The sequence below is a fragment of the Cetorhinus maximus genome, chromosome 1 (assembly GCF_964194155.1).
Source record: "Cetorhinus maximus chromosome 1, sCetMax3.hap1.1, whole genome shotgun sequence".
Lineage (NCBI taxonomy): Eukaryota > Metazoa > Chordata > Chondrichthyes > Lamniformes > Cetorhinidae > Cetorhinus > Cetorhinus maximus.
Window position 1 is genome coordinate 147,367,476 of NC_135879.1, and position 17,926 is coordinate 147,385,401.

Genomic DNA, 17,926 nt, shown 5'->3' on the forward strand with positions numbered 1-17,926 from the left:
TGTCAACACCCGACAGGACATTATATAGAGTAGAAAATATTGAGGTTATATGGGGGGATTACTATATTAAGTATCACGATATTCTGCCATACGCAGTAGACATAGAAGGAAATATAGTTAGCACCACATTAGAAGGGTGTAGCATAGAAGCCACCGCAGTAGTATGTGCACATCCGATATATGAGACGGAGGAAGCAAAGTGTGGATTTAAAGCAGCTGCAAACTGTACAATGGAAACTATATGGGCTGCAAAAGAACCAACCCATGTTGCATATACAGGGAATGGGAGATATTGTATCACCACATGGCAGGAAAGAATCCAGTATGGGGGTAACCAGATATGCCCCATCCACAATCATTCGGTGTGCCTACACCCACAGGTGCCAGCAAGGGTGGGGAAGGTGGAACTGGTTGAAATATACAAGAGAAGAATGACTACTATTCAGGTCAAGGAAAGCCTTAAGGATAACCTGACACAGTATTTGAACCAGTTCTCCTATGAAATTCCCCTATTGCCAGAGCATCTCACTGCGATTCGGGGACAGGCTCAGCAGATATACAGAACTTACTACACACTGCAGCAACAGGTTAGAGCTTTAAGGACGGATATTGAATAAATAGGTGCTTCCACCTGGTGGGAGGATCTGTGGAATTGGGGCTCGAACGTACAGATACACCCCTGCATTCGGATTATCTCCCATGCCCTAGTCATACTTCAGCTGATATTGATTATGTATCTAATGTACTTAATATACCGCACCCGGAGGTCACAAAAAAGGTGGCGTTGGGGGAGTTTTAGTAGGTGGAGCAGGAATCTGTTAAGCCAGAGGTTCGGATTAAAGGACCAGATGATTTGACCAGTACCCGTACCCTTTACGTGCCAAAACTGGATGACTGGCCAGCATCAATGCGTGGCGGTGCGTAAAACGGGGGGGGGGGGCGGACAACACCACTGTAGTTGGCTACCTTGGGCTAAGCCAAGGGCCAAAAGGGGGGACTGTTAGGGGAAAATAAAGGGATACAGTAAGAACTCATTGAAGGGAATCAATACTTAAAATAACCAAGCAGGCAAAACCTGTCTGCGTAAGCAGTTAACAGTTAAAGGCCAGGCTGGACAGAGAGAAATCTAACCCTTGCACATTCTCAGGGCTTGTGAGTATCAGCAAGGCCATATTGGACGAAGAAGAATGTAAATATGATAGTTTGGGTGTTTTGGGAGTCAGACTGGAGCCTTAGGTTGGAAAACAACTAAGATTGAGCCTGTTTACAGCAGATAGGGAAAGAACAGATGGTCTTAGTTTAGGTACGAGGGAGGGGTCTCTGCCTGGGTGAGAAACAAATAGGGGCATACAATACTTGTACTTGTCACTAGACTTGTCAGTTTGATGTAAACCTATATGTTGACAAGATCGAAATCTGGAAACTGTTCTTGTACGTGACCAATAATGTGTAAATATGATGAACACTTGTAGTTTAGCAGACTGCTGTCTCAAGCTGTATTGAGATGGTGCCCTCCTTGCAATTGCTCAAATAAACGATCGTAACCTGTACCTGAGTCTCCTGTGGTCCGTTCATCAAAGACACCACAACAAAAGCAAGCTGGGACCCCAAGGCCTCGGCTCACCAGATGGCACACGGCGAAGTCATCAGAGATAACAGGACCAAGCATTGCACAGGCTGTCTCCACCCCTGCTGTGGATGTCAGGGCAGCACCTGGAAGTCTTAGGCGTTCAAATGTTAAATAATTCTGATCACAGTTGATAGGACGGGTGAACACATTTTGTCACTTTACCATCTGAAAATATACTCAATTTCACTAAATAATGTGTAATGGTGTCTTTCAGCTTCATTGACAGACCTCGCGAGTCCTCCCACTGCACCCCCCCGCCCCCCCAACTAATGGTTCAGCTGCATGCAGCTGACCCATGAGTGATTCAGGAGGGAGAAGTGTGTGGGGCAGCGTCTTTCGGAGCCTTGTGCAAGCACTCCCACACATGCGGATTCTTTCCACATCACACATCTCAAGATCCTGAGCATTTTCAATGCTGCCTGCTGGGACTCGCTTTCAGTTGACCATCTTGAGCTGAGCTGCATCTCCACCCACCCACTGGTCACACTCCCATGCAGCACCTGTTCTCGCCTACCGCGACTCTGGTTTCCCTTACAATTTAGCCAACATGGTAGTGCTACAGTTTTTCTTGCGCTCCCCCATCCTTGCCCCTCCCCTAATCACCCATTTCCATTTCCCTGTCGACCCACCTGGCATCAACTTCCACCTCCTCTTTGTAACCTACCAGTCATAACCCTTTTCTTCTGGGCATGTCCTGGTAAAGGTGCACATTCCGTCCTTCCCAAAAATCCCACCTCCCACCCCACCATCCACGTTAACCTCCCAACTTCCTCCTTCTCACCCCCAGGTACCCCCGTGTCCCCACCAATCACCTTCAGTGTCCCTTCTACCGATACAGTCGCAGCCTAACCCTTCCACCCTACCGCCTCACTCTGCCCTCAATCATTCTCACCATTCCCTCTTATCACGCCCACCCTCAGTTCACTCGAATCCACCCAGGAAGCAGTCATGGACTCAACAGAGCCCTCCCTTCCACATTCACCTGGACATCCCCACCCCCCACCGATCCAGACTCCTTCCCCCAGCCCCCTTGGAATTCCTTTCCCTCTTGGAACTCCTACCCACCCCACCCCCAGACTCCACCTCCTGCCTTAGTCCTTCCCCCTTCCTCCACCCTTACTTCTTCCATCCTTACTCCTTCCCCTCTCTGGACTCCTTCCCCTCTCTAGACTCCTTCTCTATGCTTTCCTCCACCCTTACACTTACCTCCACAGTTGCTGTCTTCTCCCCCAATACCCCCATCTCCCCCTGTACTTCCTCCCCCCTCCCAACCTCATCCCCCGACATCTACATCACCCCCACCCTCATCCCCCCGACACACCTTCCTTTCCTAGCCAATCCTAGACCTTCCTCTCCCACCCCCCAGTACATCTTCCTCCCCCAAACACAACTGGGACTTCTTCTCCACCCCCTTGATGATCATCCATTGTGAGCAGACTCTCAATGGTAACTTTCCACCTTCCGTGAGCTGCTTCGCGGTGGAGCCATGTCCATGAGAATCCACCCAGCATACCATGGACATTCATTCAGGGTCCAGCATCTTCTGCTCCTCAGATGTTCACAATGTGAGCAAGGCCCTGGCGGTAAGTCTGGACTTCTGCACGTCACACTTGTCAAGACGTGTTCTGCACCAGTGTGTTTTCCCGCCAACATGGGCGGATGATCCAGCGTAAGGGGGATGATTCCGATGGGATGAGATTATAATGATATGCAGATGAATTACAATGAGGTTCCCGATGTCCGATGATGGGAAATGCAGCCTGCCATTGACGGGCAAAGTGCATGATAGCAAACTAGTTTCACAACGTTGTGAAACTGATTTTTGGCCTTCTCAGCAAATTGTCCACTCATGCCGCCGAACACTCCCGATGCCAGCGGGCAGAGAAAATTCTGCTCAAAGTTCTTTCCAACTTTCTCTTACAGTACTTGTTGACTATCGGTCTCGTGCCAGAATTTAGCCTTAGATGGAGTTTACCATCCGCTTTGGGCTGCATTCACAAGCAACCCAACTCCGAGAAGAGCTGAGTGTACAATAGCAAGGAAATAATAAAACACTTTCGTTCACAACAGGAATATTATGTCCAATTCTGGGTACCACACTTTGCAAAAGATGTGCTTGTCTTGCTCTGAAGCTGCGGCATTTGGCAGATTTTAATGGTGACCTGCTTAGTGAAGCAGAGACATCTGACACATTGTAACGCACTGAGGCTCAGAGAGAATTGCTCTGTGAACACACCTGGTAAATTTAGTTTCCTGCTCAGACTTCTTCTCCCCCTCCCCCTTCCAGCAGCTTGTCCTGCTCTGTATTATCTCTACTCATTTTCCCTGTCATGCTGTAGTCCACAGGGAATGCATACTACTGAACCTATGCTTAATTCCTGAAATCAGGACAAAGTCCTTCAGCAGATGCCACACCACTTTAGAACTGTAAAGAACTCTAGAAATCACCAAACAGCCATAGAAATTAACCAGCAACTAACCTGAAAGTAGTTGATGATCCCTTCAAATAAGGCTGGTAGAGGTTGCTTCCTGCTACTGAATGTGTTTATTTGTGCGAGGTTAAGAGAGGGTGTTAGCTAAACCATGAGCTCCAAAATAGCAGTTGTGGCATCAAACCAGCTTCCAGTGGCCATTCTCTGCATGCTAATACCCTCACCAAAATGGCACATATAGTGCCAAAAAACTGGGCACTGTGGAGCCAAATTTTGTGGTACTATTCCTGCAACTAATGGACCAGGCAGCCGACCTGGTGTCTCCCTGTGCCAATCACTGGTAAATTCTCACGACGTCCGATGACTTTTCCTTGTGAGGATGTGCTTTCCCCTCAGCAGAACAGAAATCATTGACTCTAGTAAGGGGAATATTAATGTACTTTCCAACTCTCTAGCTCCATCCAGTGGCATTCCACCTTTATCCTGGACACCATGCAAGTATATTTTGGAGTATTAGTCGGATTCAGTCCAAGCACATATGTAAGTACAAGATGCTAAGTTCCCTATTACCCAGTTTTATAAATTATTCATTTCTGGGTTATGAATGTTGCTAGCAAGGCCAGCATTAAAAGCCAGTTCCTAGTTGCCCTTCAGGTGGTGGCAGTGGTGCCTGCTTCTTGAATGACTGCTGTGCATGTGGTGAATGTACTGTACTCACATATGCTGTTAGATAGGGAGTTCCAGAATTTTGACCCAAGGACAATGAAGGAAATGTGATATTTGTCAAATTTGGAATGGTGTGTGACTTGGAGAGAGATTTGGAAGTGATGATGTTCCCATGCATCTGCGCTTATTCATCTAGATAGTGGGAGTCGCTTGTTTAGGAGGTGCTGTCAAAGATGCCTTGCCAAGTTGCTGCAGTTCTTCCTTTAGATAGCGCACATTACAGCCACAGTTTGCTGGTGGTAGAGGGGGTGGTGGTTTAAGGTGGTGGATGGTCTGCTAATCAAATAGATTGCTTTAACCTGAATGGTGTTCAGCTTCTTGAGTGTTAATGCAGCTGTACTTATTTAGCCAAGTGAAAAGTATTCCATCACATTTCTGACTTATGCCTTGTGTGGTGGATGGGCTTTGGGGACCCACACACTATGGATTACCTGCTTCTAGACTACTTTAGTAGCTTGAGTAGTTCACCATTGTATTTGCATGCTAAAAATTACCCATAATTATAATGAACTTAAACACAAACCATTCTACTTTATGCAAATGATCTGTATTCTGCCAAAATTCTCCAGGAAAACTATTGATATAATGATTCCATGTGAATTAAAAATACTCAAAATAATTCTTATTTATTTGTATACAAATAGCTTAAATGTTTTGCTAGATTCTTTTATAATATGGTACCAATATCAAAATGCATTAATACGAGCTTTGTTTCAAAGACTGCTAGTTTCCCCGTCAGTTACTCAGATCTTACCTGACGTTTGAGAGAATCTGCAACAATCCAGATTGTATCTATTGCAGCAGCATCCTTATAACTTAATACAAACATAACAAATTGACAGACAATAAAGACCAGCTGGACCATCAAGTCTGTCCCACATTCAAGAATATTGGAGCATCATGATTATAATCAACAATGTTGGAAGCTGAACAGCTTTATCCTCAAAACTGAGAGATAAAAATGGAGACCTTATAAGGTCTCACTGAATCTCTCTTACAATCAGAAGCAGGCACTGAATGAGCAGACTTGTGCAATTCCCAGCCAAACAACATGGAGCCAGTTCTCTCTTCAAAGTTAGATAGTTAGAAATGTTTACTCACTGATACCATAATTGATAATGCTGTCCTGCTTTATTAACTGCCCTAAAAACTTAACATAGCACCACTGATATAAAATAATGGTGTTGTCAGGTTAGATCTCACACAAACCGAAGTTTCAAGCTAGGATTAATAAAAGACACCAGGGCTAGATGAAATCATTCTTATTGGTTAAATTAAAAAAAAACCTCTTTCTGCATTTTGATTTAATATGGATGTTGCTTTCTTTCTTTTATGGATCATATTTAACTTTCAACCATGACTGCTAAGTCTACTGATCCTCAGTGAGTTATAAGAGGGTCTTGTCCAAACCAATAAAAACCTGGTTTGGTAGTTCCAGATTTTCCAAATAATTGTATATTTAGTTACTGACACCCTTTCCAGTGTTTGGAGTTACACAAAAACTTCCAGTGCTTCTGGAAACAACACGAGCTCAAGAACTGCTACTGCCTGTGCTTGGCTGATTATAATGAATCAATATCCAAAATTAATCATTCCGACAACTCCAACCATGCAATTAATTATGGATCTACTTACTTTCACCCAAGACCATCTGTGTTTTTTTGTTCCAGTGCAGACATCTCCAAACAATAGACATAGTTATTTCTACAACCTACAATAAGAGTTTTTTTCCACAAGACTGGTGAAGAGAATACCTCGCCTGGAAGGGAATATGAAGCAACCAATTCCCCTGTTGCTGCAGCCAAAATCCATAAGTTTCCATCTGTAGAGATCACAGCTACTAATGTTCTATCATCAAGGTCACAGTTGGTAAAAACAAATGGAACTGAATATACTTGTTTGCTGGTTTCAAACTTCCACACTAGATTTCCATCTTCATCCAAGCAGTACACAAAACAGTCATGAGATCCACATATTATTTTCTGATCTGTTGCAGCAAAATTGCAGATGCATGGTGAAGAAAAGATCGGGCCCCCAGTTGAGAACTGCCAAAGCTAAAAATCAATAACCATGTTAAAGAAAGAACAAACTTACATTTATATAACATATTATGTCCTCATGACATCTCAGGCTGCTTCAGAGACAATTAACTACATTTGAAGTGTAATCACTGTTACTTTGTAGTCAAATGCAGCATAACACAAAGGCTCACAAATACCTATGAGATTAACAATTATGTTTTAGTTAGGTTGGATGAGCGATAAGTGTTGGCCAGGATACCACAAGGCATCTCCTGCTTTTCCCTGATAACCGTCACTGGATCTTATGTCCACATGGGGGGACAGACAGGTGCCACACTTCAATACTGCATTGAACTGTCAGCTTAGATTATGGAAAGGGGGTTCAATCCACAACCTTCCAATTCAAGAGATAAAAATACTACTAGCCAAAGCTGACACCTGAATGAGTTAATTTAGCAGGCTCTACAAATTCAGCCATGCATATTTCTAACAATGGGAACCAATATACTTTAGAATTGTTATACAAATCAAATACATCTGGAACAAAATTACCTGGCACCTCAAAGGATTACTTAAATTTATTTTAAATATTAGCTCAAAATGTGACAATGTTTAGACAGATACTAAGTCAAAATACTTCTTAGGTACTTAAGTATCAATTCAAATTGTACCTGATCACCATTATGACTAAAACATTGCAGGCTACCAGCAACACAACCAATGTACACACTCTGTGAAGTACACCGTGGTGAAGAAAATAAAGGCTTGCCACAGGAACGTTTCCAAACTACACTCCCAGTATTCTGTAATAATAAGAAAAAAATCTAAATGCTGTTTTTCCTTCCATGTTCGTTAAACTATTTTAAAATATTCAGATATATCTAAAGCAATTTCCATTTTTAAAAATATGAACATCTGTAGCATCTCATCTTTTTCATGCTTCTCAAGGATCGAAGCATAGTTATATTTATCTAAATAGGAGTTTGACAGATTTGGTTATTTCTGATTAATCTCTTTCCTTTGCAAACATAAAATGTTCAATATAAACAGTATAAATTCAAATCATTGTTTATCTTGCCATATTGCGAATAACATTATTTATAATGTCTAATACAAAATAACTTGCATTTATTTACAATGTATTTCATAGAATTTGTACTATTTGACAAATAATTAGGCTGCTCACAAAGGAGGTGGTGTTATGTAGCACAAACTTCATTTATTGATTGTTTATTAGCCACTTACTGGATTGACAGCGACCAATGATTCTCCAAGGGTTGCTATATACAGTATTCGTGGTGATTTATTTAAACAAGGAGTTGAGAACACAGCACCTCCTCCACAGTGCAATTTCCAGACACACATTTTACCCTATGCACAGAAAATAACAAGCAATTATAAAAGTAAAGAATTTTGGTTATGATACCGAAAAATACTGGATTTTTCATCTTTAGGGTAATAATTAATAGACCATTTTTAACTGATTACATAAATCACATAATAACAGATCAGCTTGAGAACTTTGATAATGTTATCTGCTAGAATTCTTTCTTAGGCAGACTGGATCATACTCAAATTTATTAGACAAAACTTCCTGAATCTCTCTTATCACAATCTTGTCCTAGTCACAGGTTTTAAATTTATACTTAATGCAACCCTGCACAGATAAAAGGGAAGTTCCATTATTTAGCGGAGTAAGGCTGTCCAAGGTGTATTGTATATAGTTCCACCTCCAATGTATTGCCTGCTGCCACCTATGTCTCAGCCCATCTGCTGCTGAAACCCTCATCATAACTTTGTTACCTTCAGACTCAATCACTCCAATGCTTCCTACTCCAATGCTCTCCTAGCTAGCCCCCCATCTTCCACAATCCATAAGCTTCAGCTCTTCCAAAGATCTGTTTGCCATATCCTGATTCACCCCAAGTTCCCTTCACCTATCACCCCTTTGCTCATGGTCCAGCAATGCCTCAAATTTAAAATACACATTCTTGAGTTCAAATTCCTCCATGGTCTCCCACTGTACAAACCAAACATTCCCTCTAAGCTGTGCGGTTGCATGGCAACCCAAAAATTCCCATGCACATCGCTCACAAGTCAGTCTATTCAAGTTGCCACTAAAAAAATGTATAAAAGTTGCACACTTCACCTGTGAACTACAAAAGGCTGTGCACTTTAACAAATCGCCCATGGAGTCCAAAAGAAATTAGAGGGAATGTTACTTTTGACCCTTAGAGAACTCTGAATTCCTACCATTCTGACCTCTTGTCCATCCCCCACTTCATTTGTCTCTCCATTTGCAGCTGTCTTCAGCTGTCCATGCCCTTAGCTCTGGAATTTCCTCCCTAAACCTATCTGCCTCTCTCTGCTCCTTTATGATACTCCTATCTTTTAGATCAAACATTGGCTGCCAAAATATTTCCTTATGTGGCTTGGTGTCAAATTTTCTTTGATAATGATCCTCTGAAGTGCCTTGGGTCTTTTTAGACTATGTTAAAGGTGCTATAGATTGTTGTATAGAGAACATGGGAGAGTACATTATAACTAATTTGTAACATAATGAACTATGGAACATTTCTGACAAAGAAAATGAAATTTCTCAAGTATGCATTTCCCAAAATGAGTTGTTCAAAAAACCAATTTTTAAACTGCTAATAAAGTAGAACAGCTGAAATTCTTACAAGAATGTCCAAAGCATAGATGTATTGGTCATGTGATCCAACAAAGACCAGTCCTAGGTCAGGATCCATAACTGGAGAACTTTTTACTGAATTCCCAGTCCAAAAAATCCAGTGCGTTTCCCCATCATTCTCCCTTAGCACACAGATGGAACCATCATAACAACCTGGGCAATAAATCACACAATATAATTACCACTAAGACCTTATATTTATATATGAATTTATATACGGAGGACTGAAAATTGAAATAATCGGAGTGTTGTGACAATTTTCTGAAACCCTGAATATCGTGTTTTACATCAACAGCAATTTGCTTTTGTTTAGCTCCTTTAATGGAGTAAAATGTTAAGGTGCTTCACAGAAGAGCTATTAAACAAAATTTAACACCGAGCCCTATAAAGTGGTTTTAGGACCTTCTGAGGTTGTGAAAGGTGCTATACAAATGCAATTTTCTTTTTAAAAATGGGACAATTTATTCATCTTCTGTGGTGCTGCGCGAGCGGTTGAACTTAATGGTGGCAGCAGTGGCCCTGACAGGAGGAACAAAAGCCAGGGGCAACACTGTCGCAGCTGTTCCCAGGAACCCCGACGCGATTCTATGCCATCAAGCCTGGTGTCAGAGCTTCCATTCCTTTAAGGGTGAAGATCCTGACTCCAATAGCTACCGGCCATAGAGAGGTCTAGCAACTCCTCAGTCCCAGTAGAGCCATCAGGTTCGGTGGCCATTGCAGTATTGCAAACCAGTCAGGCCCAGGAACCATGGTGGTGGCCCAGGAACCATGGTGGTGGCCCAGGAACAGTGAAACAAGCTCCAAGGGCCAGTTAGGCAGGCTCCTCCCTCCGTTTGGGGGTGGGGGGAAAATAGAGAGAGAAAACCTCTTTGGACCACCAAATACCCAATCAGGAGATCCGCCACTCCCCCTACCCCACAAGGAGGCCACCAGCTTTTGCTGGGTGGCCTCTCCTCATGGCCTAAGGCCCCTTGGCACTTGTAGAATATCAGTAGTTATCTGAGGCGCTGAATTGGTCACTGTGGGAGTCGGCGGGAGGGGGGATGCCGTCCCCGAAGATCCCCACCCACGACTGAATCGCAGGGAGCCGGGAAGGCGATGGGCTCGACACTCCCCGTCTTCTCCCTTGATTGTATGTCTCCCGCTGCCTCCCTGCTCCCTTCTCTGGGCCGAGCTGTCAAGGTTATATGCAGTTTGCAGATCAAGTACTGGCTGGGAGGGAACTGGACCAAGGTGGGAAACGCGAAAGAAGGAGGGAGAATGAGAAAGGAGGAGGAAGGGGAGAGGCTGAGCAGGGAAAGGGAAGAGATAGAAAAAGGAGAACAGGAGAATGTGGAGAAAAGAGAAGTGGAGGTTTAATATATTTTGGCATCCTGAAACCACCAGTGCTATGGGTATTGTTATGGGTCCAAAATGGATCCATGCCACATGAATACTTCTGGGGCGATCCAAACCAAATGCTACTTTGGATATAGATCACTAGCGCAGTTGCTGGAAGCATGTGCTGGAAATATGCAGAGTAGACAGGCTGTGACATCAACACATAATGCCAATTTGACTCTGGTGGTACCATTTTCAATCTCATGCCCCAGCTAACACACTCTCTTTACCTCACATGGGTCAATGTGGCTTCAGCAGCAGGAAGGACCCTTCTCCTTGCGTCACCCATCCCCCACCACGGTGGCAGTGCTATGCAAAGGAATCATTAACTACTTTCAGGTTGATTGATTTCGACTGGCTCTTGCTGAGTTGGACTGTTTGGAGGTTTGTATTGCTGCTTGAAGTTGGTAATGTCTACAGGAAGTGGTGTGACGTGGTGAGGTTGCTCTGCTCTGACCATGTAGTTTTGATCCCTCTTAACCTACAACAAAACAGGGAGGAGCTGAAGCAACAAAGAGGAGGGCAAGCTACTCAAAAAGGTTGATGAGGAGGGTGAGAAAGGCTCTCAGCAGAAGGGCATATCCACCTAAGGTCTTTGGGGAACAATTCACCTATCTCAACCTCAGCAAGGAACAGCGTATGCAATATCTATTTCATAAAGGAGGTTCTGATTCAAACCTGCCAACTGCTGCAGGCAGGCCTGCAGTCTCAAAGCTCGGCAAGGCCAGTGGCTGTAAAGATGATCATAGCCATAAACCTCTTTTCGTCTGCAATATCTCACAGTTTGCCATCCATTGTATTGCATAAGGGAGGTCACTAATGTGCTGGCTGCAAAGAGGAGAATACATTGTATTTTCCTCTTCCAGAGAGAAGCAGGTGAAGCCAGCATGCAGCTTCACCAGGATTTCAAATCCCCCATGGTGCAAGGTGCCATTGACTGCACACAGGTCACATTCCGGGCACAGTGTGCCAACTTAGAGATGTACTGCAATTGTAAAAGCTTCCAATCCCTCAATGTTCAGCTGATGAGTACCCAAACTGAGCACATCATGCAGGTTCCCCTGTATCCTGACAGCAGTCTTGATGCCTTTATTCTGCACCAGTCCGCTGTACAAGCAGCAGTTAAGGCATCTGAGAAACCAGACTATAACTGCTGTGGCAAGGATCATCCACTGACCACATGGCTCCCATGCTCAACTAACAGACTCATGGGCAGCATATGTATAATGAGAACAATGCTGCCACACAAAATGTCATTGAGCAGGCCATTGTTCTGCTTAAGCACTGCTTCTGCTACCTGCACTGACGGAGCCCTGCAGTATTTACTAGAAGCTGTGTCATGATTTGTCGTGGTCTGCTACATCCTGCACAACTTCACCATCATGAGGAAAAAGCCCTTGCCACCAGGCATACATGAGCAGCAGTAGAGGAGGAACAGAAGAATGAAAGAAGGAGGTAACCATCATATATTCCCTTTCTGACTGAGCTGTTCATGATCAGCTTATTCGAAGACAGTACAAGTGAATGTAACCATACTTCCTGCACCTTAGCTTCCTTATACCACTGACCATTACAAAAAACTATTACAATGTCTTATTGGTCAAAATGCTGAAACAAAAGCCCTGCAACCAAACATTTGAAACCAACTTTATTAATCAAATCATAGAAACTAGGAGCAGGAGTAGGCCATTCGGCTCTTCGTGCCTGCTCCACCATTCATTATGATCATGGCTGATCATCCAACTCAATAGCCTGCTCCCACTTTCTCCCCATACCCTTTGATCCCTTTCACCCCAAGAGCTATATCTAACTCCTTCTTGGAAACATACAATGTTTCGGTCTCAACTACTTTCTGTGGTAATGAATTCCACAGGCTCACCACTCTCTGGGTGAAGAAATTTCTCCTTATCTCAGGCCTAAATGGTCTACCCCATATCCTCAGACTATGACCCCTGGTTCTGGACTCCCCCACCATCCTTCCTGCATCTACCCTGTCTAGTCCTGTTAGAATTTTCTAGGTTTCTATGAGATCCCCCCTCATTCTTCTGAACTCCAGTGAATATAATTCTAATCGACTCAATCTCTCCTCATATGTCAGTCCCGCCATCCCAGGAATCAGTCTGGTAAACCTTCGCTGCACTCCCTCTACAGCAAGTACATTCTTCCTCAGATAAGGAGACCAAAACTGCACACAATATTCCAGATGTGGTCTCACCAAGGCCCTGTATAATTGCGGCAAGACATACCTGTTCCTGTACTCGAATCACCTAACATTTCCTTCAAAAGTTAACTAATCACCCTTGTCCTTGTGTATTTATTCAGTGCCTCTCTTCTGTGGCTTTGCTTGTTTAGTGCTCCTATGTAGTGCTACCCCAGTGGCTAGCTGACTTCCATGCTAGACAGTAACCACAGGCTTTCTAGCAGGACTGAAATGCAGCAAGCATTTCAACTTTTTCCTGTAGATTGCACCAGCAAAGTGTTCACCTAAAGCAGGAGAACTCACTGTGTGACCTTGTGCACTGGAAAGCTGGCACATGTGTTACTCATAACTGGAAACACACCACATGCAGATCCCGCCTCGAAGCTACCCTCTGAGGTACACACAGTGTTAGCATCTGAGCTGGTGGCTGTGAATATGAGAGCAAGTAACAATGTTCCTTCTTCATCAGCTTCTTCTCCTTCTTCCACTTCTTGCTTCTGCAGCACTGCCTAGCCAGATTTCAGTTTTTGGGTATCTCGAGGGAGAGATGTTCAAGAGAAAGGTGCAGCCTTTAAGAGGCTCAGGCTAGTTTTAAGCAGTGCTATCCTCTCACACGTGTGGCTATTCAACAGCATGTTTAGTGCTGGCTGCACACTATAATCAAGGTAATGAGCAGGCTGAACACGTCAAGCAGGTCATTGCTGTCTGCATCAGACAGAAAGCAGGCACGTTAATCGCACATCGTGATGCCCATGCCCATTTTCAGGCTATATTGGATTTTGTGGCCATTCAGTATTTTGAGTAACTTAACAAGGGAAGTAGTAAACTAAGTATGTTGATGTTAGTCCCTCAGGTATATTAGAAAAGCTTGCTGCTATTTGTTGGTTCTCTTACTCTCCTGTGTTCAAAGATCAGAGCAGAGGAGAAGCAACATAAACTGTTTAAGATAAACTCTAAAATAATATTATTTCCTGCTGCAATATGCCCTGTAGTCATCAATGAGTTTTCTCAACTTCTTTTAAGTGACATAAATAACTTTCCAGATTTGGGAATTCTGGTTTGTAAGCAAGATAATTCAGCCTAGATACAGTCAAATTCTGTTTCTTGCTCCAGTTATTTGGCCAAGTTATTACAATGTAGCCTAAGCAGCAAAAATGTGGTTTCATACCTACAATAATAAAATTTCCACATCTGGACATGCATGCAGATGATTCAATCCGATCACCAAGAATCCTCTCCCATTTTATCTTTCCAGAAAGCACATCAATTGCCTGCATCCTATGCGAGTGAGATCCAATGTACACAGTTTCATCTGAGCCATTATCCCCTGATATTACCAATAGAGGAGATGCATCAACACATTTTGCAGTGTCAGATTTCCACCTGATCTTCAATGATACAGTTCTACAATTGACAAAAAGATCTTCTGGAATGAACTTTCCATCAATGTGTAGTGGTTTTACTACTTTGTTTGCAAATGATTCCCAATAGCTATTCTTAACAGGCATTTTCTCTTCATTGAATGATATACTGGCATTCATATTTTCAGACACATTAGAATAATCATTTTCTTTCTTCTCTTTTCCATTTGGTTCATCATTCATCAACTCTTTTCCTTCTGCTATATCAGGACTATTTCCACAATTTTTGTAACTTACAGTAGAGTTTAGTTTTGTGATCTGACTCCCTCTACTTATAGTAGTAACGTTAGAGAAAGTTGCTGTCGATTGCCACTGTTCAATCCGCTTTGGCTGAGACCCTGGAGTTTCACCTTTAATCCTTTTTCTTTTCATTTTTCTGTCATTTTTATCAAATTCCTCCTTATTCTTAGCTTCAAAGAATATGGTATTGTTAATATGATGGTAAATGTCCAGAAGAGAACTATTTAAAATAACTTCAATAAGTCCAAATACTGTTTGCCCTAAAAGTGTCTCAATTTCTTCTGCAAGTCTCAAAGCTTTTAGGGAGTCCCCTCCACTGTACAAGAACATACAATTTTCAGAGACATCTGGCAGATCTTCTGGAAGATTGAGTACAACCTGCAAACATACACATGCATAAAGAAACTATATGGGCTACCTGTTAAATCTACCATAAAGCAAAAATCGTACAGGTTAATTACATGTTATGACATGCATTCGGTATTGGTTCAACTTATCATCCAGCCTTATAGAATTCATTGAAGAAACAATAGAGACAATAAAGAAATATAATTTATAAAGCAAGATTTTTCTTTGAGATGTGTTTTTTTAAAAATGCATTTATTTAATTATGTATATTCCCAAATGATCAATACAGCTTCAGTTACATTTTAAAAAATGAATTTGTAACATTTCTGTATCACAAGATAAATATAGAACCATAGAAGTTTAGAATGCTAACTAGCCCATGTCTAAACTGGCTCTTTGATACAGAAACATAGACATTTATAAAATAAACAATGATACTGAATGCTACTGTTAAGTATTTCCGATAAAGGGCAATAAAACATATTTTTCATAATACTCATGAATTTCAAGAGCCGGAACTAGAGAAACTTTCTGATGATCAATCAATTGGCACGTATATACAATAAATGCACTGGACATTTGAGTCCGGCTGCAGGTTTGCAGTTATGACTACAGCAAAGTGGTTCTTTGTTTTAGAAAAGTTATAGTTAATTAAATTTGTAACTCTGATTCTCTATACTTCTAAAGATACATTTAATCATAACTCCTGAACTGAAAGACAATAGAATCACAAGTAACTACATATCCTTGGAGTTCTCAAAGATACATATATTTGCAGAATGGCATAAATCATCTTCCTTATAATAACTCTATTAAATAAAAACGGTTTCATGGATTAATTTTCAACTGCTGATTAAGATCAGCTCTTTCCTACAATGGCAGATTTTCTATGTTTTCTGAAGGTTTATCAAACTGAAGTAGTGTTCACCGAATTGCTTTTCAGGCGATTTAGTAATATTCTTTAAGCTGATCAATGAATCATTATCAACATACTTCTAGTATACTAATGGCAGTGTTTCTACTTGCAATATTACTTGAATATTTTCACTCACACTCTGTGACACTATTTTAATTTTAGTGTGCCAAATACTTTAATAACAAAGTAACACAGCTGTGTAGTTGCATATAGAAAACACTAGATGTCACCACATTGTACCAGAGAAATAAGGATAGGCAGTCATCAAATTCTTTAAATCATCAATTGTCCTTAATTTGTTGGTACACTATTCATATTAATGGATGGTTAAAGAGAAACAGTGTGGAATCCTTTTTTATTTTTTTCACGAGATATGGCTGTTGCTGGCTAGGCCAGCATTTTTATTGCCTATCCCTAATTGCCCTTGAGAAGGTGGTGGTGAGCTGCTTTCTCGAGCCGCTGCAGTCTATGTGTTATAGATACATTTACATTGTTGTCTGGGAGGGAATTCCAGGATTTAGAGGCAACAACAGTGAAGAAACGGCGTTATCGTTCCAAGTCAGTATAGTGTGTGACTTGGAGGGGACCTTGGAGGCTGTGGTGTTCCCATGCATCTGCTGCCCTTGTCCTTTACGTGGTAGAGGTTGTGGGCTTGAAAGGTGCTGTTGAAGGAGCCTTGGTGGGTCGCTGCAGTGTATCTTGGTAGATGGTACATACTGCTGCCACTGTGCATCGGTGGTGGAAGGAGTGGATGTTGGAGGTGGTTATTGGGTTAACAATCAAGCATGTTGCTTTTTCCTGGATGATGTTGATCTTCTTGAGTGCTGTTGGAGCTGCACTCCCAACAATTTTAGATTGTAGGCGTTGTAGACTGAGCACTTTAACTTAAGACATAACCTGCACGATATCAGATAATTAATGCATGGAAGTAGTTTTGCTACCTTAGGGGTACGAAGTGATATGGAGGCAAGGCAGCTTGACGAGGTTTGGATACACATGAGCCATGATCTCATTGCATGGTGGAACAGGCTCAAAGGGGAATGGCCTACTTCAGTTCCTATAACAACAGATGATTAAAGAGTCTGATGACTGCCAATCATCTATTCTGTGGTGTAGCAGTTATTCATAATTAATTTAGATATAAGTTAAGAAATGAATCAGCCAATAATGAAGTCATAAAAAGCTTACCTTCCAAAGCTGATGAATACTTTCCCAAAGCTCTTTTTTTCCCAGCATGTAGTTTGAATTCTTTGTCTTTGTCCGTTCTTGATATGTCTGAATCAAAGTCGTTCGATCTACTTTGCCTAGTTATAACAGGTAATGCAAATGTGTGTTTCTATGTTTTTCAATTGACCCAATATCAACTTAATGGTCCACAACAAGAAGTTCCGAAGAAAAACGTTATTGCAGTGTGACAGTTGGTGTGCATTTCTTTGAAATAATCTCATTTGCACAAAGTAGCTATAAACAGAACAAGTTTTTAAAAAACATAATAATGCAATAAATAAAACAGATGCATTTTTATCATATTTTTATGCAAAACCAAGGTAGAAAACCAGGTGACATGATCAGAAAAGGAGGAAGCCATAAAATAAGCTTAGCAAAAGGAATAGTTTCATGTTTCCTTAGTTAACTTACAAAGGAAAATGACACCTAGTAAGTACTGAATTCACTGAAGAATTACATTACATAATTACGTAAGTTTCTGATTAAGCAAAGTGTAGAAAATATGGAGAACAAAGTGCTAAATCAGGATCTGGATAAAAGGGTTGTATTTTAGAAAGGCTTCAAATAGACATTTTTACTAGCGCAAAAAAATAATAATACTTGAAGCTTTCTGTGACTATTCTTGCAGGCAGAATAAGAAAGTGTGTTTGGTGGGACCAGATGGACAAGATAATCAATACGGAGCAAAAGAAG

At 41.8% G+C, this 17,926-nt stretch overlaps 1 protein-coding gene across 2 annotated transcripts in view; it reads right to left on the reverse strand.

Annotated features, from left to right (window-relative positions):
- Positions 1–5,384: 5,384 nt before the first annotated feature.
- The window catches only part of aasdh (aminoadipate-semialdehyde dehydrogenase), a 35,668-nt gene continuing 23,126 nt past the window's right edge, over positions 5,385–17,926 (reverse strand). The window contains exons 9-14 of one of the 2 annotated variants that reach the window (XR_013577500.1): positions 17,195–17,310; positions 14,254–15,120; positions 9,491–9,654; positions 8,055–8,180; positions 7,481–7,612; positions 5,385–6,842 (exon numbers count right to left, since the gene is read on the reverse strand). Coding sequence is in view for 1 of the 2 variants with exons in the window: in XM_078548186.1 (XP_078404312.1) it covers positions 6,426–6,842; positions 7,481–7,612; positions 8,055–8,180; positions 9,491–9,654; positions 14,250–15,120; positions 17,195–17,310 (1,826 nt within the window). In the remaining variant the exon portion in view is untranslated. Of the gene's footprint in view, positions 6,843–7,480; positions 7,613–8,054; positions 8,181–9,490; positions 9,655–14,249; positions 15,121–17,194; positions 17,311–17,926 lie in introns of both variants that reach the window. The other variant, XM_078548186.1, reaches the window with a different exon arrangement.